At 49.6% G+C, this 27,470-nt stretch overlaps 1 protein-coding gene across 1 annotated transcript in view; it reads right to left on the bottom strand.

Moving 5' to 3' along the window:
- EXOC4 (exocyst complex component 4) overlaps positions 1 to 27,470 on the bottom strand; it is a 718,575-nt gene that overhangs the window by 190,082 nt on the left and 501,023 nt on the right. Inside the window, exon 11 of the mRNA XM_075558685.1 lies at positions 16,855 to 17,074. Coding sequence (XP_075414800.1) covers positions 16,855 to 17,074 — 220 coding nt within the window. The remainder of the gene's footprint in view (positions 1 to 16,854; positions 17,075 to 27,470) is intronic.

Raw genomic sequence — 27,470 nt, 5'->3', positions numbered from 1 at the left:
TAGGAGCAGACACTTTTTCACCGGAGCACCCTCTTCAGAGCAATATTGCGGCACTGTCATTATCTCATTACGGTAATTTCAACACTTGCTCCTGTGAACTTATTAAAAAACATTTTAAATCATTTTCTTCATTGCAGGCACAACAAACTATCTCATGATCCAAATATGGAGCAGAGCCAAAGGACACGGCAAGAGCTGTGATCGAAGAGCGGCACACCGTGTGAAGGAGCCCAGGTTCAAGGTGAGGTGAGGGTATGCCTGAGACGGCCGCAACCGAGCAGGACGCGACTTCTCCAATTTGGGTACTGCCGAGTCATGTCAGGTCTGACACATACGTCTCGCATCTTTCTCTAAGACCGCTAGAGGGAGAAGAGGCCTTCTTAGTTAATGATCATCTTTTCCTTTCAAAGTACCCAAGTGGAGCATATGCCAACCTCTACATGTGTGTATATATATATGTGTGTGTGTGTATACATAGTAGAGGTTGACATGTACGTATATACATACATACATATGTATATACACACACACACACATACATATATACTGAAAACTCAGATTTCACTGCCATTGAGTCAACGCTAACACAAAGCGACACCCTCACAGGACAGGGTACAGCTGCCCCTGTTAGTTTGAGACTGTGACTATTCCTGAGGAGCAGCTGGTGGCTTCAAACTGCTAACCTTGCGGACTGCAGCCGAGCGCATACCCACTCTAGCACACATACACACGCGCCTACTGTTGGAAACTGAGGCAGCCCAGTGGCGTCGTGGGCTAAGGAGAAAGAAAAGCGGGAAGCTTATTACGACTATAATAGAGGTGAGGGGTACTCCCATTAGGAGGAGGGGGAGGAGGCAAACGGCAGTAGCTTGGAAATGACTGAACGTGCTGAAATTGTGCATGAAGGGGAGGGTCTCACAGCAATTCATGCCACTCCACAGTGGGGGCGGGCTCAGTGCTGTTGTAGTTCAGCTGGCTGGTCTGTGCCCGCCCCCCGCCCCCCCCCCCCAAGAACCATCACTGCTGCGCGGGGATCCAGACAACACAGCACTCACCGCCGGACAAAAACAAGTAAATACGAAACAACTTGGCCGACTTCAGCCAAGTCTGTTTGGCTGTCATGTTCTTTTCCTCTTTAAATACCCCACTTTCCCTGCTGTAAGAGGAAAATTGTTTTTCCAATAAGGCTAGTGGGTTATGATTTGCTGCCTGAAAAGAAGCATGTTCTTCAATCCGCTCTGAACCTCTATTTCTTCATGTGCGATTTGTGTTCCATTTGTAACAGGCTGGATGCTGTCACTGTGGATTCATTTTATCTTGTCCTGTCAGGGTCTGGCGGGGAGGAACACCGCTTCCTCTCTGGTGACAAAGCCCCTCCACTGTGTGTCTCTTTAATACCTTGTATTAAGTTTGGGACTCGGCATGTCTCACAGTCCAATTAGACACCTCTTGGCTGGTATTCACAAGGTCTGTGGTTCGATCCCCTAGCCCCCTCCATGGAAGAAAAGCCGGTGATCTGTTCCCATCAAGACTAAGAAGCCCTGGTGTCAAGGGGTCCGGCACAGGGCTGCTGGCCACCACGGTGGAATTTCTAAGCCACCAGCGACTCTGTGGGAGACAGAGGTGCTGTCTGTCTCTGTAGAGGTTTGCAACCATGGGAACCCTGGGGAATGGTCCCACTGTGTTCTCATTGGGTCTCTGCAGACTCAGGGACAGTGGGCTGGGCTTGGTTTTGCTATGGGCCAGTTTTAGGTCACAAGGGGTGTGGCAGAGGCGACTCGGTGGTACCCAACAAGAGATAAAAGATCACTATAGCTGAAGCAACACAGGGCTACTGTAAAAGCGAGATGGCGGCTTGAGGAGATGTGAGGGTCGGACGCTTCAGTGGAGAAACAGAGGCGGGTCCCGAGCGACCAGAACAAGATCCGGCAGCCGTGTGCGGGAAGAGCGGCTACGCTGTGAGAACACCCCACAGCCACTCAGGGGGTGGGTTCTTCAGTCTTCTGCCCACGCCTTTCCAGCTGCGGGCAGGCAGAGTCCACTCAAGAACAAGAACTCTTGTAAGAGCATGCAGATCAGAGATGGCAATCTGACGTCAGGTCATGGTACATATCTACCAGTTTCCAGCCCCCACTCTCCCAATGGAAGCTGACTGGCAACCCGGAGTTGGAATCCAGTCCACAGCGGTGTAGACTGGCTACTGGGGTTTTGGAAGGAATGCTGCCACCACGTTATGCCTCCTGTCGGAATAACATGAACATCTAAGGAAAAAGTGGAGGAATTCGGCTGAGGCCACAGCTCCTGTGAGAGGTGAGAAGAGGGCACGGACTGGCAGGCCCAGCCTCAGGCTGGGAGGCCAGAGAGCACAGAGCTCTTCTTTGCCAATGTCTGAGCTCCCTGGTGCCGAACACATGCCAGCCCTTGCTTCAATACCTAAGCCTGCAGGCCAGCCCAAAGTGTGCGCCATCAGACCCCACACTTCTTGCCAGCGAACAATGGACTAACCTCTCTTTTATCTTGCCAAACAATCCAAAGTCACATTTCAAATCATATTTCCACACAGGTATAATTAAATCTTAAAAAGGTGGGATGGCAAAGAAATTAGAGGCTGTGGCATACCAGGCATTTTACAACCCGCAGATGCCAACCGCGGGCAGCTTCTGCCCGACACCACCCCTTCCCCGCTCAGGGTAACGGCAATTATACGGCAGGCAGAATAATGTAATTATCTAAATGAAACCAGACGCCCCCCCAAAAAAATACAACATAAAAGGATTAGCTGCTTAAGGCCTTGTGGCTGGGGAGGCAGGGGATGGATCCAAGCTGACAATTTCATAAAGTAGCCATCAATTATTTAAGCCATTGTGGCTTTTCAGACAGGACTCTGGACAGCCAGGGGAAGGGAAAAATGGGGAGGGGGGGAAACACTCAGATTTTGAAAACCATGAATTAAGAGTGAGAGGCTTGTTACTGGTTTGGGAGTGAAGCGTGCGTTTCCTAATTTAGAGAAAGGGCAAACGGACAGAATCCCGCTGCGACTGGACAGGCCTCGGGGATTCTGCAGAACTAGGTGGAAAGCATGGGCGCTACACTGTGGCACTGAGAACTCGGCAGGGCATGACAAGGAAGCAGGCTTCTCCTAATGCACAGGGAGAATGGAAAGGGAACAGGGCCAAGAAGGGTGCCCCCCCGCCCCCCGGGTCTAGTGCTGACTTTGCACTTGGCTGTGTTACATGTTATCCCAGTGGAGAACTTGGATTAAGGGTTTAGGCACCTTCCGGGTCTAAAATCCTATTGGCTAGCAGGTCTGCCACCCCCATTGGGTCACCATGAGTCGGCATTAACTTGAAGGCAGCGGGGTTTTTAGAACGGAGAGCCATGCCCATGGATGGGTTATGGACTGGAGCAAGTTACCCCAGCGGGATTTGGAGGTTCGGTCACCAGGCCTTTCTTCCAAGTCTGCCTTAAACTAGAAGCGTTGCTGAAGCCTATTCTACAACAAGCAGCACATACCCCTCCAGGGGCAGACATCTGTGGGCTGTGCAGGAATGGGACCCACGTCTCCCAGGGTGAACATTCTCCCATGATACCCGTGTGAGCCTGGGGGCGTTCACACTGCAGGCTGACCCTTCGCCATCAAGCTTGTAGGAAATGCCACCAGGATTTAGAGACTGCTTCCCTCTGAGTCGGGCCACAGCAGTCTGCCTGCTAGATTGGGTTTTTGACACAAACCTATTCCAGGCTGCACCCGTATATCCAGGACCCCAGAGCATGAAGGAAACCTGGAATGCATGCCTTCGCCGGAAGTCTTTTGCATCCACCGAGCCAGCTCTACAGAAATGGACTTCTTCCACCCTGGCAGAAGGTCAGCACGTGGGATGGAGTTAACACCTGGTCAAGAGCTTCAGGAGCCAATTGACTTGGTTTTCCTTGATCCGACGAGTGGAGCACAAGAGTCCACCTGGCTTTCCATCCAGCCACTGCTGCTCCTTCGCCGGAACAAATGGAGACACTGTCAACCTGTGACTGATCACATACATTTTTAACAAGTGCGTTTTTAGACAAATGCAAGGTGTCTTAAAAATGCAGCTGTCCGGGGACTAATTAAAAACACTCACCAACTAAGCTCAAACATTGTATGTGGCAACTTCTCCGAATTCTGCATTTTGCCCGTCAAGAGAAATCTTGACGTTGCTTTTATTTCTGCCCCAGGCCTCAATAGGCTTTAGGAGAACGTGCTCTCTGCACTTGCCTTGTCCTCTTTCCAGGAGCCTTGATGGCGCGGTGGTTGCGCTTTGGGCTGGGATCCACAAGGTCGGCAGTTTGAAACCACCAGCAGCTCCAGGGGAGAACGACGGGTCCTTTCTACTCCTGTGCAGGGGAGCGGTGTCAGCTCGCGAGCAGTTCCACCTTGTGCCGCAGGCTCACTATGAGTCTGCAGCATCTACCCATGGCAGTGAGTCTGGTTTCACAGCTATATCCCTGCCCTCTACTCGGTCATTGGCCAATCAGAGGTTTGCTTACAGGGTCACCCGGTGTCCGAGGCAACTCGATGGGTTTGGGGTTATTACATGGCAGCCTGTAGCAGAATGTTGCCGTTTCTACTTCATTCCTTCAAAAAATGCATGGCAACTCCATAGCAGGAAACCACACTCGCTGCCTTCCAGCCGATGTCGACACACAGCGACCCTAGAGGACAGAATAGAGCTGTCCCCGTGGGTTTCCGAGAGAGAGATGGCAGAGCTCTACGGCAGTAGAAAGCCCCATCTTTCTCCTGAGCGACTGACTACTGGGCGCCAGACATTCCTTCCACTTCTGAAGCAAAACTCGGAGACAAGGTGGAAGGAAAGAGGAGCCTCAGGGTTGGAGAGAGGAGAAATGATCAGACACGCCGGCCTCCCCACCCCCATCTTGGAGGCCCTGGGAAGCCAGGAGCAAGCATGACTGATCAAGGTCACCGGGACACACCTGCAAGAGCCTGATAGGCTGCCTTGACCTTGGAGTGACCAAGAGGACAACACATTCAGAGGAGTTCTTTGGAATGAAAACCCAGATGCAATTACGCTCCCGGGGCTGCATGGGGCAAAGAGAAGGCGCCGTGCCCAACGCGGAGAGGCACTGAATGGTGCCGCTGAAGGGCAGTTATTGGAACTGGACTTTGGAGCGATTTGCACGTGAATGCCCAGGGTATGCTGGCCTGCACAGATAGGACCAGCCACCATAGAAAGCGCTGTCACTGCCAAGACGGAAAAAAAGAGAGAGCAGAGCAAAGGGGGCAGAGAAAGAAAATGAGGATTTTTTTCCCTCTCCCTAAAATGTGGTGTTCAACCCAACAAGGGCACGGTGACAGGGAGGACCTGCTGATGAGACAGCTGCCTGCTGCCCTTGCCCTCACCCGGGCTTCCACTGACAGAGTGTCCACTGGTGGGTCCAGAGGAAACAACCGAGAGAGGGACAGCTTCCCCCTCCCATGAAAGTCAACAGGCTGCCACCACGGGGCAGCACCTGAGGTCATGAGAAGTTTCAGCTGGTCATGCCCTGGAAGGGCTCAGGGAGGCAGACATGACAGAGATCCAGGGGACCATTATACACGCCCTAAAGTCAGTGTGTCTGGCTTGTTTGATCAATTATAACAGAAAACCAAAAAAGCAAAACCAAACCACAACACCAAACCCATTACAGCCAACTCGATTCCAATGCACAGCCACCTGAAAGACAGAGGTTAGCTGATCCCTGGGGTTTCCGAGGCCGCAAATCCTGACAGGAGCTGACAGCTTCCTTTTCCTCCTGTTGGCAGCAGTGCTTAACCACTGTGCCACCAGGACCCCATGCTCATTCAAAAGAAGGACTTCAAATGTGGACCCGGGCGAGATGTAGGGCTTCACCAGATCTCAGGCAGCTACCAGGTCATTGCCCAAAGCTTCCCTCTGGAAGGGAAGTTCCCAGGGAAGGTTCTGCCTTCCCTTCAGAGCTGGACTGAATCCCTGCCTTCGGTGGTTCTTGGTACCCAGGGCCTCGGCCCTGGACCCTATCTGGGGGAACGCGAACACCCTCTCTTCCCTACACAGGCACCCAGTGGAACTCAACCTTTCTCTACAACCCTTCAGAACTCGGCGGTGAAGACCAACGTTTATGAAATGGTTGCCAAGAGCTGGGGCGAAGCAGAAATGGGTTGCTGACCACTTCCGGGGTACTGAGGTTCTGTTATGGGGAATCGTAATAGATAGTAATATGCAAACGGAATTACTGTCCTTAAATTGCCTATGTAATTAGAGATAGCCAAAGCAGCACACTGTGTTATAGTTGATCTCATACACACACGTGCACACACAATGCCAACTCTGATGATCCAAGTTGCCTCCCTAACAGAGCTTCATACCCTCCAGTTGACCTGACCCCTCTCTCTCCACGTCAGACTAATCACAGGGCCTCGAGAACGCACCGTCGTCAGCTTCCCACATTGCATTTATTTAGGATGCGGCCCTCCTTGGGCTGTCTCCTCCGTCGACGCAGCCTATAGTGTCAGGCTCAGGACCAGCTCCGGCCAAGTCCCTCCTCAAATCTTCTAGTTCAGTGGCCTCTCTCACTCTTCCAGGGTCTCTTTTCTGAGCCATCACGAGCTCGGTGGTGTGCACACACTGGGACCCTGAAGATGGCACAGGCCGGGGACTGCTTGCTGCCTTCGGTTACCCGTGGGCCACCGTGAGCGAGAGTCTACTCGAGAGCGACCACCAGAGCCAAAAGGACCCTTGAGAGCGGGCAGCCACGCACTCTCTCCCCGGCATCCTCACATCGCCTCGCCCAGCGACAGCACAGAGAAGGTGTCTCAGACGTAAGCACTGGTCACGTCATCCAATTTGGATAAGAACTCTCTAAACTAAGCACGCACTAGTTTGTGAGGTGGGATAGCCCTGGCGAGGTAGGGGTTACGTGTTGGGCTGTGATCCTCATGGTCGGCAGTTCAAAACCACTAGCAGCTCTGTGGGAGAAAGACGGGGCTTTTGACTCCTGGCATCAGCTACCGTCTCGGAAAGCCCAGGGCGGGTGTCACTGTGCGTGAGCACAGACTCCTGGCAGTGAGAGGTCCTGGGAGGGCACGAGGAACAGCCCTGTCGTCCGCAAGGGCCTCTGCACTCTCCAGCCCGCTCTTCACTGTCTCTCTAGAAGGTTCTCCGGGCTGGAGCTGCAACCTCCACACAGTGCAGGAATGACTTAGGATGGGAACCTGGAAGCATTTCCCAAGAGCAGCAGTTCTCTGGCCCCCTCATTCGGCTCCTGCGGGCTGCCCTGCCTGCTCAGCACTTCACTTCTGCCTCGCGGAGAATGAGAGCTAGCATTTGCTTGGGCTGTCGAGCCAGCCATTTCTGCCTTCCTGGTAACTGTGGATGGGGCACTCTGCTATCGCATGTAAGGGAGGGAAACATATGTCTACCTGAGCCTCTGTTAATGAGTACAGCCAACTGCACCTCCAGTGGAAGCGGCGAAGCAAAGACCTGAGTGACAGCACGTCAATGTGGTCCCGCCCCCATCAGCACCTCTGTCTGTAGGCATCGCCCTCTCTCCTCTCTCCTGTTCACCTAGCAAGGTGCACCCAGACAGCGGCCAATCGGTGTCTCCGAAGGCTCAGTCCAGGGCAGAGATGGCCGAGCTTTACTCGGAATGGACAGTCAATTCAGAGTGAGTCTACAGCTCAGGACTCATCCCAACACAGAGGTCAATCTGGGACCTTTGTGCTTAGACCTGATCCTCAGCGCCAAGCAAAGCTGGCAAATGAGTGTCATGAGTTGTAATGACGCTTTCCTTGCGCAGCCCCTCCTGACCCACAGCTCCATCTTCGTTTTACACTGACCTCATAGCCCACATGCAATAAGTAGAGGGATTCTGGAAAAGTAGCATCTAAATTGAAATCTGCCCATGCACCGGGAAGGATGACAGGCAGTTGAGAAGGACATTTGGAGTTCTACTGACCTCACAAAGCCAGCGTTAGAAAAAAATCCTATCATTGTGAAGGAGGGGGAGTGGGGACTCAAAGCCCATCTGTAGGCAACTGGACATCCCCTTACAGAAGGGTCATGTGGAGGAGATGAGCCAGTCAGAGTGCAGTATAGCAACAATGAAACATAAAACTTTCCTCTAGTTCCTAAATGCTTCCTAGCCCCACCCCCACTATCATGATTCCAGTTCTACCTTACAAATCCAGCTAGACTGTTGGATGCACACTGGTACAAGTAGGAAATGAAAACACAGGGAATCCAGGGTGGATGATCCCTTCAGGACCAGTGGTGAGAGCGGCAACACTGGGAGGGTGGAGGGAAGGTGGGGGAGAAAGGGGGAACCGATCACAAGGATCTACATATAACCTCCTCTCTGAGGGATGGACAACAGAAAAGTGGGTGAAGGGAGACGTCAGATAGTGTAAGATATGACAAAATAATAATAATTTATAAATTATCCAGGGTTTGTGGGGAGAGGGAAAAATGAGGAGCTACTATCAAGGGCTCAAGTAGAAAGCAAATGTTTTGAGAATGATGATGGCAACACATGTACAAATGTGCTTGACACAATGGGTGTATGTATGGACTGTGATAAGAGTTGTATGAGCCCCCAATAAAATTATTATTATTTTTAAAAGCCAGTGTTCGGAGATCATTCTGTGATGCCTGACAACTGGCAAGGCTGGTTACAGAGTTCTGTATAGGCAAAATCAAGCAAGCAAAACGTTTCCTCTGCTCTAAGACCCCTGGGCTTTCTCCAGAAGCTTCTCTGGCTCTACTACATGCAAGTGAGTTCAAAATATACCTTTCGTCCCTTCTCTTGGCAAAAATGACTTCAGCAAGTCTGGTTAACCAAGAACTTCTCTAGGAAAGCTCATGGGACAGAGGTGATCCCCTTTCTGCTTCATCCAGAGATAAGATGGTTAAGCTGAAGACATTTGTAAAAATTCAAGTTGATTCTCCGTGGATCACTGGCCAGCCCTTGTCCTCAACCACTGTGAGGACAGACCCTCCTGCAGGATTCTCTCAATACAGGCCTGGTCATGGAAGGTCACCGGCTTCCCTGACCTCTGACACTACTGAAAGGCCTTCTAGAAACGAAACCATCTTCTGACAAAGCGACTGTTTTGACAAAGTTCACCAGACTGGGCTGCGTGTTCGTATTTCCTGAGCCTGATCTGAACAACTGGGGAATACCACCGTGGACAAACAAACATTTGGGGGGTGACTGGGAATTCGCTTCTGAGAGGACTGGACACCAAACTCGCAATCACTGACATTGGGTTGGCTCTGACTCAGGGAAGTCCTGGTAGAGCAGGGGGTTATGTGTTGGGCTGCTAACCGTGAGGTCAGCAGTTTGAAACCACCAGCTGGTCTGTGGGAGAAAGATGAGGCTGTCTATTCCTATAAAAGTTGTAATCTTGGAAAAAAAAGTTGTAATCTTGGAAACCCATAGTGACTACAAAGTCACTATGAGAAGGCTGAAGAAGATGTACAATGACCAGCCTTGCTTATACTGTAGGGCAAAGAGCAGAAAAATGCAAATGGGAGGTTCTGGGTGATGAAGTGTGCTGATATTCACTGTACACAGTTTTTTTTTCTCTCTGCAGAATAAACTCTGTAGAGGCGGAGAGGAAATATTACCAGGTTCTCATGCTGGCTGTATGATCCTCAATGAAACAAATTGTTTGCCAGGGACCAATAGCCAGTAGTAGCTTCCTGTTCAGTAGAAAGCGCACTTGGTTCTGAGGGGGTTCCCTTGGCTCTTTCCCTTTAATGCTGACGGGATTTTTTTTTTTTTTCAGAATAGGGTCATCGAACCAGTAATAGTAAGTGTGGACCACTGTATGGACCAATAACAGTAAGTGCTATGGGACCATAGCTCAACCTGAGCGCATGTCGCAGCCCCGCTTAATCTGCAATCCCACCGTCCTTCTGATCGTGGTCTCAGGAGGGGGTTTGAGTATGTATCACTGTCATTCCATGATGAGAAGACCAGAGGTCAGGGATGTCTTATGTCACCGAGCTGCCAGATCTGCTCTGGCTCCGTCATCAGGATCAGACTTCCCTCTCCTGTCCCCACCACACCACGGTGAAGTACTTGCTACTTCCCTGTACACATGGTGACACCGAGTCACGACCACATCGCGACAAGGAAGAAAGCATCCGTCTAAGCCTCTGGTGACCTGGGGGATAGCCGCACCTCCGATGGCTTCTGCTTCTCAGGGTTCTAGGAGAGCTGCTAACTCAGTTGTAGCATGGGCCAGTACCTGGGTAACCACAGGACTCTGAAGAAATTGGCCTCACACACCTGTCCCACCATGAGAGTCCCCTTGGGACATATGTGTCCCACATAATTGGATCAAAATCCATTATTGCCTCAAAAGTGTTTTACCCTTGATCTCAGCAGGCCTTCCATTACGGAAAATACATGGTACCAGCAAGATAACACACAGCATGAAATAATTCAGTTCTGACAGGGCTAGTGAAAGCACAAGCAATCGCAAAATAACAGTGCTCAGTAAGATGACCTCAAGACCCAGGTGGATATGATCCTTCAAGTCTGGTAAGGAGGGTGTCATTAGCCCAATGGTGGGCGTTGAATGCTGCCATGATAGTCAAGACAATCGATGGCCATGGCCAAGATGTCTTCTTCCCCCTGAAGTGGCCACCTGTGGTGGCTGACGGTTGGTTGCGCGGTGGCAGGTGGTTTGGGGACAGACTGCTCACGCCCCACGCCAGAAGTTCAGGTTTGATTTCCCATTAATGACCCTCCGGTGCAGCCACAGCCTGTGTGCTCCTGGGATGTGAGAGCTTCCAGACTTAGACCAGGGAGAAAGCCCTGGGATGCGGGAGCTAGGGGCACGAGGCCCCCACAACAACTCACTGCACAGGCCAAGCTCGCTGGTGAATGATGGAGGTGCAAACGTCAACGGGAAGAAGGCGGCCCAGAGGTGGGAGGTTCGCTCTCTTTGGACCTTGGTGAGCACTGGGATCTGAAAGGGCTGTGGGCATCTTGGAGCTGAGGCTGGCCCCAGTCCTGTGTGGATGCTTCTTTCACCCCTCTGAGCTTTCCCCATCATGATTTTCACAGTGAGTCCCAGCAGGCTTTCAAGTGGGCTAATCTATTTCTGCAAATGCAAGTGATCTACACCCTGGACAGAGAGGGGACGGCAACAAGCGGCCAGGGAGCAAGCCCCACTCAATGCCACACCCTGCCCCGTGACATCATTCGGCACGCTGAGAGCCACATGCTGCAGTTCTCTGGGAGACCAGAGGGAAGGAAGTTAGTGACAGGGCCTTGGCTGGGCTCAGGAGCTAACCAGCATGGGTGTGTGTCATCCTCTCCACTCCGTCTTGTACTGGGAGCAGCTGTGCCCCCCAGGACACAGTAAGGCTCGACTGGAGTCGTGGTGCCTACCCAACATGCTCATTTTGAGTCTGGGGACATGGAGAATTTAGCCCGTCCTGGGCACACTGCCTCAACAGCAGCGCTAGGACAGGGCCTGGTGCCAGAGGGTCTGTAAAAGAAGCCCATCAAATGAAATACCGTCTGCTTAGCTTGCCTCCAGGTATTAGCTTTAGTAGGTGGAATCCCAAACCCACTGCTGAGGAGTTGGACTGTAACTCACAGTGTGCCCATGGGGCACCGTGGATCGGTCCCTCGGAATTTCCAAGGCTGTAAATCTTCATGAAAGCAGACTGCCCACCTTTCTCCCACGACACACCTGGTGGGTTTGAGCCTTTCGGTGACCACCCGAGCGCTTAACACCGGTGCCACTGAATAGTGACCTCTTACTGTGCACTCGGAACATGACCTGATGTGGAAAGAGAGTCCATGGACTTAATTAAGGGCTGGGGTGAGCACACACTGGATTCAGGTGAACTCCAAGTCCAACAAATGTCTTGACATGAGACATAAGACATACCAACACACCGAGACACAGGAGAAAGGCCACGTGTGGATGAGGCAGACACAGGAGAAAGGCCACGTGTGGATGAGAGAGACACTGAGACACAGGAGAAAGGCCACATGTAAATGAGACAGAGACAAAGGAGAAAGGCCACGTGTAGATGAGGCAGACACAGGAGAAAGGCCACGTGTAGATGAGGCAGACACAGGAGAAAGGCCACGTGTAGATGAGGCAGACACAGGAGAAAGGCCACATGTAAATGAGACAGAGACAAAGGAGAAAGGCCACGTGTAGATGAGGCAGACACAGGAGAAAGGCCACGTGTAGATGAGGCAGCGACACAGGAGAAAGGCCATGTGTAGATGAGACAGACACTGAGACACAGGAGAAAGGCCACGTGTAGATGAGGCAGACACAGGAGAAAGGCCACGTGTGGATGAGGGAGACACAGGAGAAAGGCCACGTGTGGATGAGGGAGACACTGAGGCACAGGAGAAAGGCCACTTGTAGATGAGGCAGACACAGGAGAAAGGCCACGTGTAGATGAGGCAGACACAGGAGAGAGGCCACGTGTGGATGAGGGAGACACTGAGACACAGGAGAAAGGCCACGTGTAGATGAGGCAGACACAGGAGAAAGGCCACGTGTAGATGAGGCAGACACTGAGGCACAGGAGAAAGGCCACGCTTAGATGAGGCAGACACTGAGTTGCCCTGTGAAGAGCCATGACATGCCTGGAGCCATCAGAAGCCAGGCTTTCCCCTAGAGCAGTGGTTCTCAACTCTCCTAATGCCTCGACCCTTGCATACAGTTCCTCATGTTGTGGTGACACCCGACCATACCATTATTTTGCTACTTCATTTTTGCTACTGTAATGAATCGGAAGACCCCTGTGATAGGTCATTCAACTCCCAAAGGAACCACTGCCCTAGAGCCTTGAGGGGCAGGCCGGGGGGCCCTGCCAACCCTTTGATTTCAGACCCCAGAACTGGAAGAGTACACATTTCTGTCAATCTAAGCCGAGCCGCACTGCCATCAACTCGCTGCTGACTCATAATGACCCTACAGGACAAGGCAGAACTGCCCCTGTGGGATTCCGAGACTGTCACTCAGCTGCTGTATCAACTTGGACACAGCTGGACTGACCCTGTGAGACACCGAGGGCCACCTGCGAAGAAAGCACAGTGCTCTTCGCCTTTGTGACCAAACCGGCAGAGGGAGACAGTTCAAAAGTCGCCCTCCAACTGGAGTTACTGTGGAACCTGCAACTTTCTCACACACATTTCCTCGGGATTCCTTAACGCCATCTAGAATTCTGAATGATGTCCTTTTCCCCCTTTAGTTTAAGCCACCTACAATTAGCAGGAAATCAAAACAGTAAGGTGTCAAAGAACCACATTTTAAACAACACGGAGAAGTGAGTCTAACCATCACAAGATGAAGTGGTTTCCAATCATTACTAAGCAGGAGGATTTCCCAAGATGGGAAAGTCCTAGTTCCCAACTCTTATAGGCTCACACTGCCCAGAATGTGATGCAGAATATGCTGCAGGCTCACCACTGTACATTCTTCTAAAGAGCAGGAGACCAAACAGCCCAATAACAAAGCAAGGGCAGTGGGGGTGGGGGACACCTGCTGAAAAGGCCACAGCTTCCTGAGGCTCGACCACTGCCATACCTGATCCAACCAGAGTGTGTGCGTGCATGTGTGTGTGTGTGTGAGTGAGAGAGAAAGAGAGAGAGAGAGAGAGAGAGAGAGAGAGAGAGAGAGAGAGAGAGAGAGAGAGAGAGAGAGAGAGAGAGAGAGAGAGAGAGGAGACCCAAGTTTTCCGGTTAGAATCCTCAAAATGGAGCGGGGGCTGGTGACGAACAAGAGGGCAGGAACCTGGGTGAGCTCTGCCAAGAGGTCAGTCAGCTCTCAGTGAGTGGCCTCAACGTGGCCATTGTCACCAGCTAGCAGAAAATGCGTGTGTAACAAGGCAGAGTGGAGGGTCGGGAGACTCTGGTGCCCGGTGCTCATGCAGCTCGCTCTCTGTAGAAAGGGCCTCTCAGAGGTTTCCCGAGGGGGGCGAGGCTGGCACTGTGGTGCGAGGGCAAGGCAGGGCAACCCCTCTGAGTCACAGCCTGCAGCTCCCCTCCCACTCTGCTTGCAATCACTTCAGCCGCTCAGTGCTTGCAAGCTTTTATTGCTATTGAAAACTAATCATCAACATCTGATGTTAGTCACCATTCCATTCTTGAACAAAGGACAATACTATCTCCTTTGAAAAGAAACAAAAGCAGCCTATCTGTGTCCCCCCCAAACCAAAACTCACTCTCTGTCTACATTCACTCATCCAGCCCTGTTATCCGTCCATCTATCCATACATGCATCCAGTATATATAAATGTGTGTGTATCTCTATATCTATCTATCTCTATATACAAACATATCTCTATATCTATATACACATATCTCTATTATCTATCTATCTATCTATCTATCTATCTATCTATCTATCTATCTATCTATCTATCTATCTATCTTCTACCAAGCAGGGATTATACTATGCTCTTAAAACTGACCTCCTAGTAGGAAAAGACAAAAAATAACCCAAGTTTAAAAATTGATCAATTCATCGTGACAGTCGTGAGGTGTATCATGAAGGGGGCGGGGAATCTCCCAGTGGGAGGTGCTATAATTGTGATTGGCTGGAGCATCCCATCATCAAGATTCTGGCAAACAAAGAGAACAACACTGAGACTGCTCATGTGCGGAGCCGTGAAGGGAGGGAGGACTCAGAGGGTTGGGCAGGTTGTGGGAAGCAGAGGGGATGTTGGGACCCCTGGAGACTGGCACCCACCCAAAGCTGCATCAGCAGACTAGGAGGAAAATGGCTGAGGCCAGTGGGAGCTGGTGGTGTGGACTGGTGTCACTGGGTAGCTCCCACAGCCAGAATCAGGATCTCAATGGGAGCGGGAAGGAGAAGAGGGATGGCAGGCGCTCTCCTTTTACCGCCACTGTCCTGCCAGTGCTTCTGACCCGTGGGACCTGACGCCTCCTGGCAGGACAGCCTGGATAGTACAGGCTACAGCAGTCAGCCTTGGGGAGACACAGACAGGCTAGATCACCTCGGAGCATGAATGAATGGGGGTGCGGAGTCATGAGGGATAAGCCAGAAAACAGCATCGATTCAGGGGCAGCCTCCCTGTGGAGGTAACACTTTAGCTAAGACCTAAAGGTGAGATGGTCCCAGCCGCACAGAGAGGGGACGGGTGATATGGCAGAGGGCACAGGGAGTACTCGCTTCTGCTGTCCCCCGTACTCTTGGTCCCATACTCCCTAAAGACCCCTTATCAGGGCACGTCCATCACAGACCCAGACAATCCAATGGACACCTCCCAGATGCCACAGTTCCATCCTAGGCGAAGCAGAGACCTCTCTTCTTTCTCAAGTTTGCAGAAGAGTTTGCTCCTAACAGCAGAGCACTTGAAGCTTAGACACCCCTGTGAAAGGCCGAGCAGTTCTGTTCAATCTATTGTGCAAAGAAGAAAAAGGGGTGTGGGGGTTCAGGCTTATGTCAACTGGACACCCTTGGCTAGGGGTGGAGTCAAACCACAGCCTGACGACAGTGCCTTGATGTCATAAGCCTTTGGGTATACGAGCGGGGACACGCTAGAGATGATCTTTCTCTCTCTGCCCCTTTGTCTTCCTGCTGGCTGGGACTCCGCCAACGACCGTGTCAGCGCCCTGTGGGTTTCCACCGACTTTGGATCCACTCCAATCTGTGCCCACCAGCCTGTGACCTTCCCGCTTCTCACGTCACCATTGTGCACCACCGGCATGTGGCACATAGCCTGTGGCTATGTGCGTCTGAAGAAGGAGGTATGCACTGGCATTGGACGTGGGGACTTGGGTTGGCCTGGGCTGGGATGCCTTCTTTACACGCAGCTACTCCTTGATATAAAGCTAAAGTTCGTTCTTCTGCAAAGATAAGTGTCACTGGATTTGTTTCTCTAGACAACTGGCCTAACACAGGCAGGAAGACAAGGCGCATAGACAAGCAGGTGAGGGCAGGAACAAGCAGGTGGGACAAGGTGGGACTCCCTTCCATTGACGTAACGTCTCTTGGAAGGGCTCACCCTCCACATCCCCACACACCCTCCTACTGTGCGACTTGTCCGCACGTGGGCCAGCATGCCCATCACTCTCACTCGCTAGACAGATTCCATCACCACGTCATCATAGGCCACCCGCCCATATCCTCATTTAAATTCAGCCTCATCTGCTTCTTGTTTTACATTACCTCCAAGTCACCAGGCTAAGTACACATAGGCAAGAGCCTATTAATTAACCAGGTATCTGCTGAGACATATGCTAATGTGTCTGTTTCTGTGCGGTGTGCAGAAGCAATTTCTTTGTAGAGTTGGTGCAACTCTTTCCATATTAACCAGTTCATTATTTGAATAAAGACATTCTGACTTTTACAACAAGCCAGTTGGCGGGTTCATTGGAAGTCGCTCTGAGGTCATCAAGTTGTTGACCGTCAATCTGCCCTCCCACGGTTGTCGAACTGGGGGGTGTCTAACTGGAGGTTAGCCCGAGGGCCTTCCTTCACAGTCCAGGATGCCTTCACCAACAGAAAGAGAATTCCTTCCAAGGACACACTGCAGGCAACTCACGAGGAGTCACCTGCATGCTGATGAGGCCCACTCTCCACCATCTCCGAAGCTAACCGTTTTACTTTTCCTAAAGATCCTAAGAAACTTTCATTATTCCGACATTAGTCCTCAATTTCCCTGGTGCCTCTTTAATTTACTTCCTCTTGTTTTGTCCCTGATGAATCTAGAAACAGATGGTAATGTGCTTGCTGCTTCTTCTACTTTTTAATTTATGATTCTTGCCAAGTTGATGAAAATTAGTGAGGGAGGGAAAAACACATCAAGCAAGTTGGCAATGTTTGACTACCTGGAGGAGGGGCCGCTGCACCCCCAGAATCTTCATGGTGTCCGCATTGGCGAGGATCTTCAGCGGGTCGGAGGTCTTGGTGACTCCTTCAATCTCCTTGTTGATCTCGGCCAAGACCTGGTTGAGGAAGATGTTCTTGATGTAGGCGGTGAGGAACTCTCGCAGCGGACACTGCTTGGCGGGGCTGAGCCCCAGGGCGTGCTCAACCTCCTGGATGAACCTGGAAGAGACAAGCAGGGAGAGGGTCACTGCGTGTGTCAGACCATCATTCCGGAGATGTGACACACCACACACGGGCACCTCTAGGACTTGGCTATCTGCAGGAAGAGGATCCGGGCCAGCACGCCATTGTTCCTCTACACGGGACTTGCCTCTTGAGTTATGTAAGAGGCGCCTACTCCGTTGATTGACTAGAAGTAGCATGAGATGGAAAACATGACTTCTAATCCAAGGGGGGGGGGGGTGTGGAGGAGAGAGGAAGCATTTTTATTAGGCAGTCAGAAATAAGACCCCAAGAGGTCAGGGTCAAGCATGACACAAAGGAGTCCCCCCATCAACTCTCTTCCATATGTGGACAGACATGTTAGAGAAGGGCAAGTGGATCCCCTGTCAACTTATGATTCCATGTGAGGAGGTGGGGGGAGTAAAGTGGGAAGGGTGGGAGTTGGGGGTCACGGGAGGAGCTCGACCTTATGTGTCATGATCTATTCCCTTTGTTAAAAAACAAAAGAGCCCTCCCTCAAAAAAATGTAAAGACACATATAACTGAATGTTTACAACATCTGCCAAATTTGGAAGATGAGTCCATAGAGAGTTGCTACAGTATTTTCCGTCCTCCCTGACCAAGCCCCCCCTAAGTTTGCATGGTTCTGATATACGCAGATTTTCAGTTGCAGCTCAAAAAACCAAGTGTGCGCCATTGGGTCAATTATGATTCAGAGTGACTTGGTGGGACAGGGTAGGAGGGCCCCTGTGGGTTTCTGAGGAGCGGCGGGTGGTTTGGAACCGCTGACCTTGCAGTTGGCAGCCCAACACGCAACCACTCCTTTCGTTGCACCTGTTTAGTTAATAACACCAATCCTGCGACGAGGCAGCCTGGATTGCTGTTGCCAATAGTATGTCAACTAGGAGTGACTGCTGCCAGGCCTCCAGTCCAGGGTTCACTAGAATGACCAACTGATGGGTCATCACCATCACTTGCCGGGATTGTCATGTCTTTCAAAGCCTGTTGGTCATGGCACCCTCTACAGGTCAGCTCACAGCTGGACAGCCATGTGGTGACCGTGTGGCCTCCTAGTCTCCCGGTGATGACCCCAGGTGGCGTTTGACAAAGGTGGACAATCAGAAGAGGGATGGACCCTCGTGGAGAACACAGCAAAGTCACCAGAGGTCGTAACACTGCAAGTGAAACTCAAGGTCCACCAAGCTCCAGACGCGATGGCTGAGCATGGGAATGTTGCACAGCTGCCCTGGGAGAGAGCAACACGCGCTGCCGGAGTGCGGGCGGACTTCTCCATCTTAACCAGGAAAGGCTGTGATGGCGAGATGAAGACTTCCCAGAGGGAGGGGCGCCAGTGAAACACCTCTCATTTAAGGAGCTCTCGGAGATGCGTCACGTCATTGAGAAAGCAACGGCTCGTCACTGGGAGAACGCTGGCTGGCGGGCCGAGCTGACCGAGCAGACGACAGCTCAGCCAGCGAGGCACAGGAAGCTGCTCTCTGGCCACTGAAGTCCATACAAGAAGGAGGCAGGCGCTGCTCGCACCACCACTTGATGAAAGTTCAACAACGAGAGTCTTTTTCTTTGTCAATGTTTCTGCTGTTACTGGGCATTGAATACATATTAGCTTTCCAGTGTTTCCATTGCCCCGTGGGCTTCTAATGACCGTGAATGAGGTTTTCGAGTATTGGCGTGTCAAGCTCAGGGAACTGTCCCGGGTTCCTCCTGGATTGTGAAGCCCCTCTGCGTGGTTTCCCTTGGCCCGGCCACTCTGACGGCCGCACACTACTCCACAAGACACGGGCCGCCCTGTACGTTAAAGCTTTTCTTAGGAAAGAAGGTGGGAGGGGGAAGATACCTACACACACAAGACAATGAAAAGTAAAGTCGCAAGGACTAACTGGAAGGCGTGCTTGGCCCATCCGTCACAGATGAGGACTAGAAATCAGGATGAAAACAAAGGACAAGAGAAGGCCATTCCCAGTATAAGAAATACGACTGGTTACAAGACAGAAGAGAAAATTCTCAATATTCCTGAAAGAAAAGTGCAAAATAAACTCTACCAAGAGACCCTTTTGTGTACTCATGCAACGGACCATTTTAAAGGCCTGGAAACAGCAAGCCTTCGCAGCATCAGTGGGGGGAGAGAGTTCTGGCAAGGTGGGTGTGGAGATGGGACAATGCCTAGGAAGGGCTGGCGGCCTGATCAGAATGACAAATGCATTTCCTTTTGACCCAGAAGTCCCACTTCTGGGAAATTCTTCCAACAGCTGCATGTGAATCTGGAATAGCCTTTATCACACACACATTAGCGTTAGAAGGAAATAGCCTCATTCGTTAATTGTAACATCAAGATGCTCTAGGAAGACACACACACACACACGCATACACACTCTGAATAAAAGTTAGTCCCTATACAAGGTGGGAGGTGGTGAAGGGAGGACTGAGAGGAGTGAGGGTGAGATTTCTCAAGGATAACTTTTTCTACAGCTGTGAAGGTATTTAATACACAAAATTAAATTATAAAATATGAAAAATTGGCTGTAGACACTGGATTGCATAAATTGCCTTTCTAATTAGACCACACCGAAAGTTTCATGGATAAATGCTTCTTAAGGTTAGGTGTTTAACCAAATAAAGAGCTTTCTTTAACAAATGCATCAATGCATGATAGGCAATCGTAGGGGATTGGTGTCTGACTACACAAAAATACAAACTTAGACTTGTGCACAATTCCTAGTTAGACCAACCTCTGTCAAATCTACTACATTAAAAAATGAAGGCATATAAGCAAATGCCTATTTATTGTCTCTAGTACTATTTTAAAAGGTACATAAGAAAGGGACACTACTTTGTAATGGGCATAAGAACATTACTACTATTTCTGTAGTATTATGCTAAAGATGGATAGTGTATCTGGAAGTCTTCATCTTTTTATGCACAGGAAAGTACAGCTTATATTGTATAATAAGGCAAATATTTGAGAGGCTGACATTAGAAATTAGCCCCAACCCAATTGTTCCAATTTACATACAAATTCAATTGAGAGAAAGAGAGAGAGAGAGAGAGAGAGACACTAGGAACAGAACTCACTCATACTCTGGGGGCTGCCTGGGAAGTTAAATTTGCATTGTTGATTTTAGGTGCCAATGAGTCCTTCCCAATCCACAGCGACCCCGTGCACAACAGAACAACACACTGCCCGGTCCTGCACCATCCTCACAATCGATCCTACGCCTGAGCCCATTGTTGCAGCCACTGTGTTGCTCCATCTCATTGAGCGCCTTCCTCTTCTTAACTGCCCCTCCATGATGTCCTTCACAGGGACTGGTCTCTTCTGACAAGCCGTCCCCAGTATGTAAGACGGATCTGTTTGCTCTTTCAGGAAGTTGATCTTGCACACTACCAGTTACACACACCATTACCGTGTGGGGGTTGGTGTTGAGGAGCATATAAGATTCTCCCAAAGGATTCAGGAGACAAAGCAAGCATTGAGAAGCTAAGAGAATCAGCCAACGGATTTTCAATGGATGCTCTCGACATGGAAAGGGAAATACTGTCATGTCCGGTAAACAAGGTCTAATGAATCTTTACAGAGAGGCTGAGTGGAAGAAGAGAGGCTAAAATGGAGAAATAAAAGGAGACAGTCCACCAGAGCCATCACTGTAAGATCGTCCCACCCCCACAGTCAACTACGGGAAACCCTTCTGAAGTCATTTAGCCCAGAGACACCCCCCGCCCACACACACACCCCAACTGCCAGGTTGCCTGGTCACCCTGCTCAACCTTCCATTAAAACCCCCCCCAAAAAAAAAACACTGCCATTAACCTGTGAATGAGTTAACAAAGCCAAGACATAACCCACAGCATCACCCAAAAACCAAAACAAAACACAACACACTCATTGCCACCGAGTCGATTCTAAGTCATAGAGTCCCTATAGGACAGAGTAGAACCGCCGCTGCGGGTTTCCAGGACTGGAACTCTTTGTTGTAGAGAAAGTTGTAACTCTTTACAGCAATACAGAATCTCCTCTTTCTCTCCCGGAGCAGATGGTGGCTTTAGAACTGCTGACTTTGTGGTTAGCAGCCCAACGTGTAAGCTGTGACAGCACCAATGTTCCGAGCCTCTATTAATCTTATTTTAATATTCTGTAAAATTAACACCCCACATGCTACGTACCTTCCAGGGCTGCCGTGATGATTAAGCGAGGCAATAAAATGTAATCACAGAGCTGCATGTGCTGTGGCTGGTCTTCGCTGCCAGGAAGCTGGCTCCCAACCGTAGTGACCCTCTGCCCGACAGAAAGAAACATCGCCTGGTTTTGTCCCCATTCTCACAGCGGTTACATTTGAGCCTGTTGTTGCAGCCACTGTGTCATTCCAGCGCCTTCTTTTTGCTGACCTCCTACTTCACCAAGCACGGTGTCCTTTTCCAGGGCCCAGGTTTTCCTAACATCATGCCCAAAGTATATGAGACGAAGTCTCGCCATCCTGGCTTCTAAGGAGCACTCTGGCTGCTCGTCTTCCGAGACAGATGACTTCCTCCTCAGTGGAGTCCATCATACTGTCAATCGTCTTTGTCAACCCATCATAAAAAATGAATCCAAAGTGGTAGTTACATAATCTGGTGTTGATTTGGAACTTGAGAGGATTAAGAGTGAAAGGGTTGGGCCTAGTCTTTCAATCGGGTCATAGCCAATGAGGCCTCTGTGTGGGCATGGCCTTCCTCTGAGAATTCTGGGAATTGCAGTATTACCTCCTTGGAGATGGAGACAGTCTCTCTCTCTCAGCTCACTCCCTGGGAGACTCTAATGACAAGGCTGACTCCCTGCGAGACATCCCTGAGGAGAAGCCACATGGACCTACCCTGATGCAGCCCTGGGTATTGGAGAAGCCATGTGGAGACCCCTGCCAGTGCTGAGATGCTTACAATGCCACTGGATCCAAAGACTTTCTACACACTTGCCTGTGATCCTCCTGCATTCAGCACCATTACATGTGTGTCCTGAGTCTGAAGAGGACTTTATAGATTGGTATCGGACATATGGGCTAATATCAGGCTTAAGGGCTTGATCTGGACTGGGCTGGGATGTTTTCTCAATGTTCAATTCCTCTGGTATATAAAACTCTTTATTATACACATGAGTGTCTATGAATTTGTTACTCTAGTCTGCTTCTTTAGTCTTCTTTATTCATGTCCGCCTTTCAAAGACATATGTGGTGCATGAAAATACCATGGCTTGAGTCAGGCTCAACTTAGTCCTCAAAGTGACATCCTTGAACTTCAAAGCTTTTAAGAGGTCTTGTGCAGCAGATTTGCCAATGCGATACATGGTCTGGTTTCTTCACAGCTGCTTCCATGAGCATTGACTACCTGTCGAAACCAAAAGAAATCCATAACCACTTTAGACTTATCTCTATTCATGATGTTGTCTACTGGTTCAATTGTGAGGATTTTTGGCTTTCTTTACATGAAATTGGAATCAATAATGAAAGTTGAGGTCCTTGATCTTTATCAGCAAATGCTTCAAGTCCCCTTGCTCTCAGCAAGTGAGGTTGGGTCACTTGGTTTATTGTAAGTTGTTAGTAACCCGTCCTCCAATCCTGATAGCCAGGTTTGTCTTCCTATAGTACAATTTCTAAGCTAAATTGTTCATCATTCAGACTGCACAAGTATGGTGACAAGATACAACCCTGACACACACCTTTCCAGATTTTAAATCACAAAGTATTGCCTTGTTCTGTTCATAGGACTACCTCTTGGTCCACTGACAGGTTCCATAGGAGCAGAATCAAACATTCTGGAACTTCCATTCTTCTCAGGACTATCCATAGTTTGTGATGGCCCCCACCACTGAATGTCTTTGCAGAGTCTACAAAACACAAGCAAACCTCTTCCCTGTAATCTCTGCTTTCAGCCCAGATCCATCTGATGGCAGCAATGGTAGTCCATGTTCCCTGTGCTCCTCTGAATCTGGCCTGAATTTCTGGCCCCACGGACGGATTGCTGCAACCGCTTTTGAAGGATCTTCAGCAAAACTTTACTCGCATGTGATATTGTTTAGTAACTTTTGCATTCTGTTCAGTCACCTCTCTTTGGGAGGGGTACAAATAGAGGGTCTCTTCTAGGTAGGTGGCCAGGTAGCTTTCTTCCATGTTTTGGTGGCATCGATGACCGAGTGTTTCCAGCATACCATCAGCTTGTGAAACATTTCCATTGTTACCTTGTCAATTTCTGGAGCCTCGTTCTTCATGAATGTCTTCAGCGTAGACATGTTGTAACTGTTAGATAATGTTGTCGTGACTTGTTGTCACCCTGTGGACAGGGGTGAGGTGGCTACTACTCAGGACTACGTTTTCTGGGCCAAGAACGACCATGTTGCTGGCACACAATAGGCTTTCAGGAGATACTTGCTGAAGGAAGTATTGGATACAGTGATGAAGAAGATTTCTGCCTGCAACCCTCAAGCCTCTAAATGATACAAATGGTTAATACATTTAATGGCTCACCAAAGGCTGGGGGCTCAGTACACCCAGAGGTGCCTTGCAAGGAAAGCCAGTGACTCTCCCTTCAAAGAACCGTGGAGCAGAGGGCTCCCCTGCACCTTGGGTTGTCATGGGTTGGAGCTGACGCAACGGTAACTGGCTTTGGTTTCAGCCCACAGTTCTCACAAGCAGGGCATGACCCATCTGACAAAAACAAACAAACAAACAAGCTCTTTCCCTAGAGACATAGACAAGAAGTCCAAACAGAAGAATGAAAAAGTTAAAGAGAAACAAAACCTCCTCCTAATTTTCATTACCTCAAGGTGAACAGCTCTGTCAGTAACGGCATATCCTTAGTCGATGCCCGTATTCTCACACATTCTTGCTTCATGCCATTGGCTGTTCACGCTAACTATCATGCTCTTTCACCAAGTATTACAGGTTCGTTCCATCATGCAAGCAAGCACATTATGAGACCAACATTATGAGACAACATGAATGCCGCTTCTTGGTGTGAGTAGAAATAGCCCGATCATGAACATCTTCATTTTATTTCTGTTGGGGTACAGGAGTGGATCCTCAGATTTTATATTCATAGGTGATTTTATATTTTATTTCATCAAAATACATCCTACACAGTCAACAGCGTCATGGTTCCTGTCCCTCCTCCTACGTATTTAAAACTGATCAGGTGGATGGGGGACCAGAGGGAGAGGCCAGGTTACAGAGGAGAAGCGTCAAAGAGCCCCATTTCCCCAACAGTGCTCTTAATCAGCCCTACAGAATTAAGGACACGGTCGATTTTTAATGGTTGAAGAAGAATCTCATTAGAAAAGGAAATACTTCACTTCAAAGGATGGAAGCCTGTCACAAGGGCATTATGGAATCTTGTGAAGTGCCTTCAGAGCAGGGGTTCCCTGTCGCGGGAAATGATGAATGAGCAAACCCGCCGTACAGGTACATCTGGGGAAGAGCACAACGCTGCGTGCAAACCATCTAATTACAGGATTTTGGGAAATCTTATTCAGATCAGCTTCCTAAACCTACGATGGTGGTAAAGTAGGATTAAGTAAAAAAAAAAAAAAAACCACAAAAAACCTAAAACACCAAAACCCAAGAATTAAATAACAAGCGGAGACAGCAACCAATTCTTTGCATGTTAATGCTTCCAGCAGGGATCTTGCTCTGCAAACCCCACCATTACTGTTTGTAAATGTTTAAACCAGAAGCCTTCTTTCTAGATTGTCCCCAACCAGGGGGGCTTCTGAAAATGTGTACCTCTGCAAGGCACACACACACACACACACACACACACACGCACGCACGCATGCATTGAACGTACTCTTGTCTTGGGCTGAGTATGTGTCCTTTGGAATGTACAGAAGGGCATGCATTTTCACTTAGTCATTGCAGACAAATGTATCTCAGTTGGATTTCTATCCAGGGGAATTGCAGACTAATTGAAATTCCACTTACATCTCCCACGCTTCTGTTTGCAAAGCCCCTTGTGGGGCCCAAGCTCCTTATCACTAATTCCACTTCACCGGGGCTCTCCTTCTTCCACTTCACCTCAGCCATGAGTCAGGCTGGGGCTAGCATTGGAGATATCCCAGAACACAGGGGGCCCACACGGTATTTAAGAAGTGGCAAGGAATGTAATGATATTTACTCATCTGATGAAAGTAGATGCTCATTGTAAATAGATATGAGGGGCCTTCAAAAAAATTCAAGGAAAATGGAATGAAAAGATACTGAAATTCTCCCATGAACTTCTTCCAAGACCCCCACCCCAACCGCACAAGATTCCCCACATTCAGGCCCTCAAAGATGTCTCAGGTTCTATGGACAACCCCAGCAGGAATGGGCCAAGCTGTCACCATGTGCCTACTCAGAACCAAACCCAACTAATTGGCCATGGAGTCCATGTTGACTCACAGCGACCCCTGTGGTTTCCAAGACTGTAACTAATTACAAGAGTAGAAAGCACAGTTTTCCTTCCACAGAGCTACTGGCGGTTTTGAACTGCCAACCATGTGGATGGCAGTCCATTGCATAACCACTGCACCACCAGAGTTCCTTGGCCTCTTCCCAGGCTGCATTGAATAGTATAATATCATCACTTCTCTGATATTCCTGCTTAAGATGCTTGGCTTAGATCCAAGCACGACGCAACATGTTTCCTCCGATCCCAAATAGACAAAGGTGCGCACTTGAGAACACTCAAGTTCAACCATTCTGGTGTTGTGAGCACAAGGAATGTCTTCACGATTCTGTCATAAGCTATATGTCACTCTCTACTGCTAATGAAGTTTTCACTAATGTTTTCATTTATCATTTGACCTTTTCATTCAATGTATAACATTTTAGTTCTTTGCCGGTTGAATGTCCTATTTTGCTGGAAACGATCCCACATGTTTGGGTAGTTTAGAGGTTGAATAATGACGGCTTACTCATCAAAGAGCTGGATGGGAAATTTTAAAGTGCAGCTCAGGAAGGCAAAGTCAACTATTACAATGAGATGTGTAGAGACCTAGAGCTAGAAAACCACAAGGGAAGAGCGTGCTCAGCATACCTTACACGGGAAGAACTAAAGACAAATAATTCAAGCTTCAAGTTATGCTAGCAAAAGAGTCTACGGACCCCACGGATGCTGTCTGTTGAATGATGCACGAAGCAACAAAAGATGCAAAGGATATACAAGGCTACTGACCCAGAAAGAACTAGTTGACATTCAATCGTTTTAAGAGCAACAACTAATGGACTGAAGGAAGAAGTTAAGCAGCATTAGCCAAAAAGCAAGGCTTCAGGAACTGACAGAACACCAATTGAAATTTCAACAGCTGATGAAGCACCGGAAGCGCCCACTCACCTGTGCCCGGAAATGGGACTGAAAGAGATCCATATCTGTACCGATTCCAGAGAAAAGCACCCCCAGAGAAGGCTCAAAAGAAGAGTATCATTGACAGGAAAGAGTGGCCAGACTTTGTCTCCATCCTTGGGACGTGTCATCAGCAGAGTGCAGTCCCTGGAGAAGGGCATCATGCTTGGTAAAGTAGATGGGCCATGAAAACGAGGAAGGAGGTCGTTGACGAGGCAGACTGACGCACTGGCTGCCGCCATGGGCTCAAACATCAGAACAATTGTGAGGATGGCACGCGACCAGGCGATGCCCCGTCTGTCATATAGAGGACCACGCTGAGTTAAAATCAGGGAACGGAAGTGGGAGGAAAAATGAATGTCCGACCTCTGCCCTCTGGGTTAGGCCTTGGGCTGGTGTGGTGTTGGGGTCCCTTTCGAGGCCAGAGGAGGTCAGGTGTGGCCCCCATGCCAAGCCTCAGCTCACACAGAATACATGTACACTCAATGATATTATATGACCTGGATTAGGGAAAATTCCATGATCTCTCAACTCCAATTTTCCCACAAACTTTCTGAGGCCGCCTCCTAGATAAATGTAGTCGTTAGTGGAACGCGTCATAAGCAGACATGAATGAATGAGCTGTGTGCTAACAGCCAGACCCTGAATTTAGCTCTTCTGCAATGGGCACTTCATTGGAGCTCTGATTTGTTTGCATGTAAGATCACAAATCCAATAACCACGAACGACCCATGGGTGACAGGGAGAAAAGAGCCCCTCCCCCACGGCCCCCCAACCCAGAGAGAATCTTTGGAACACAGATGGCCAAGTGCCCACCTTTTCTGGAGGGATAAAGACCCAGGGAGGGGGTGAGACGCCAGGCTGCAGTAATCACAGAGACCTGGGACCTGATGCCTGGTTTACTCCCTCCCCCCACTCCCCCCCCCCCGCCCCGCTCGCCATACACACACTGCTTCGTTCTTAGACTTCAGAAGAACACAGCATGCTCACATGCTCAAGTCCCAACCAAGCTTGCCTGGTATGGTGGAGG

The sequence above is a fragment of the Tenrec ecaudatus genome, chromosome 9 (assembly GCF_050624435.1).
Source record: "Tenrec ecaudatus isolate mTenEca1 chromosome 9, mTenEca1.hap1, whole genome shotgun sequence".
In the NCBI taxonomy this organism is placed as follows: domain Eukaryota; kingdom Metazoa; phylum Chordata; class Mammalia; order Afrosoricida; family Tenrecidae; genus Tenrec; species Tenrec ecaudatus.
This window is presented reverse-complemented; position numbering and strand designations above follow the sequence as displayed.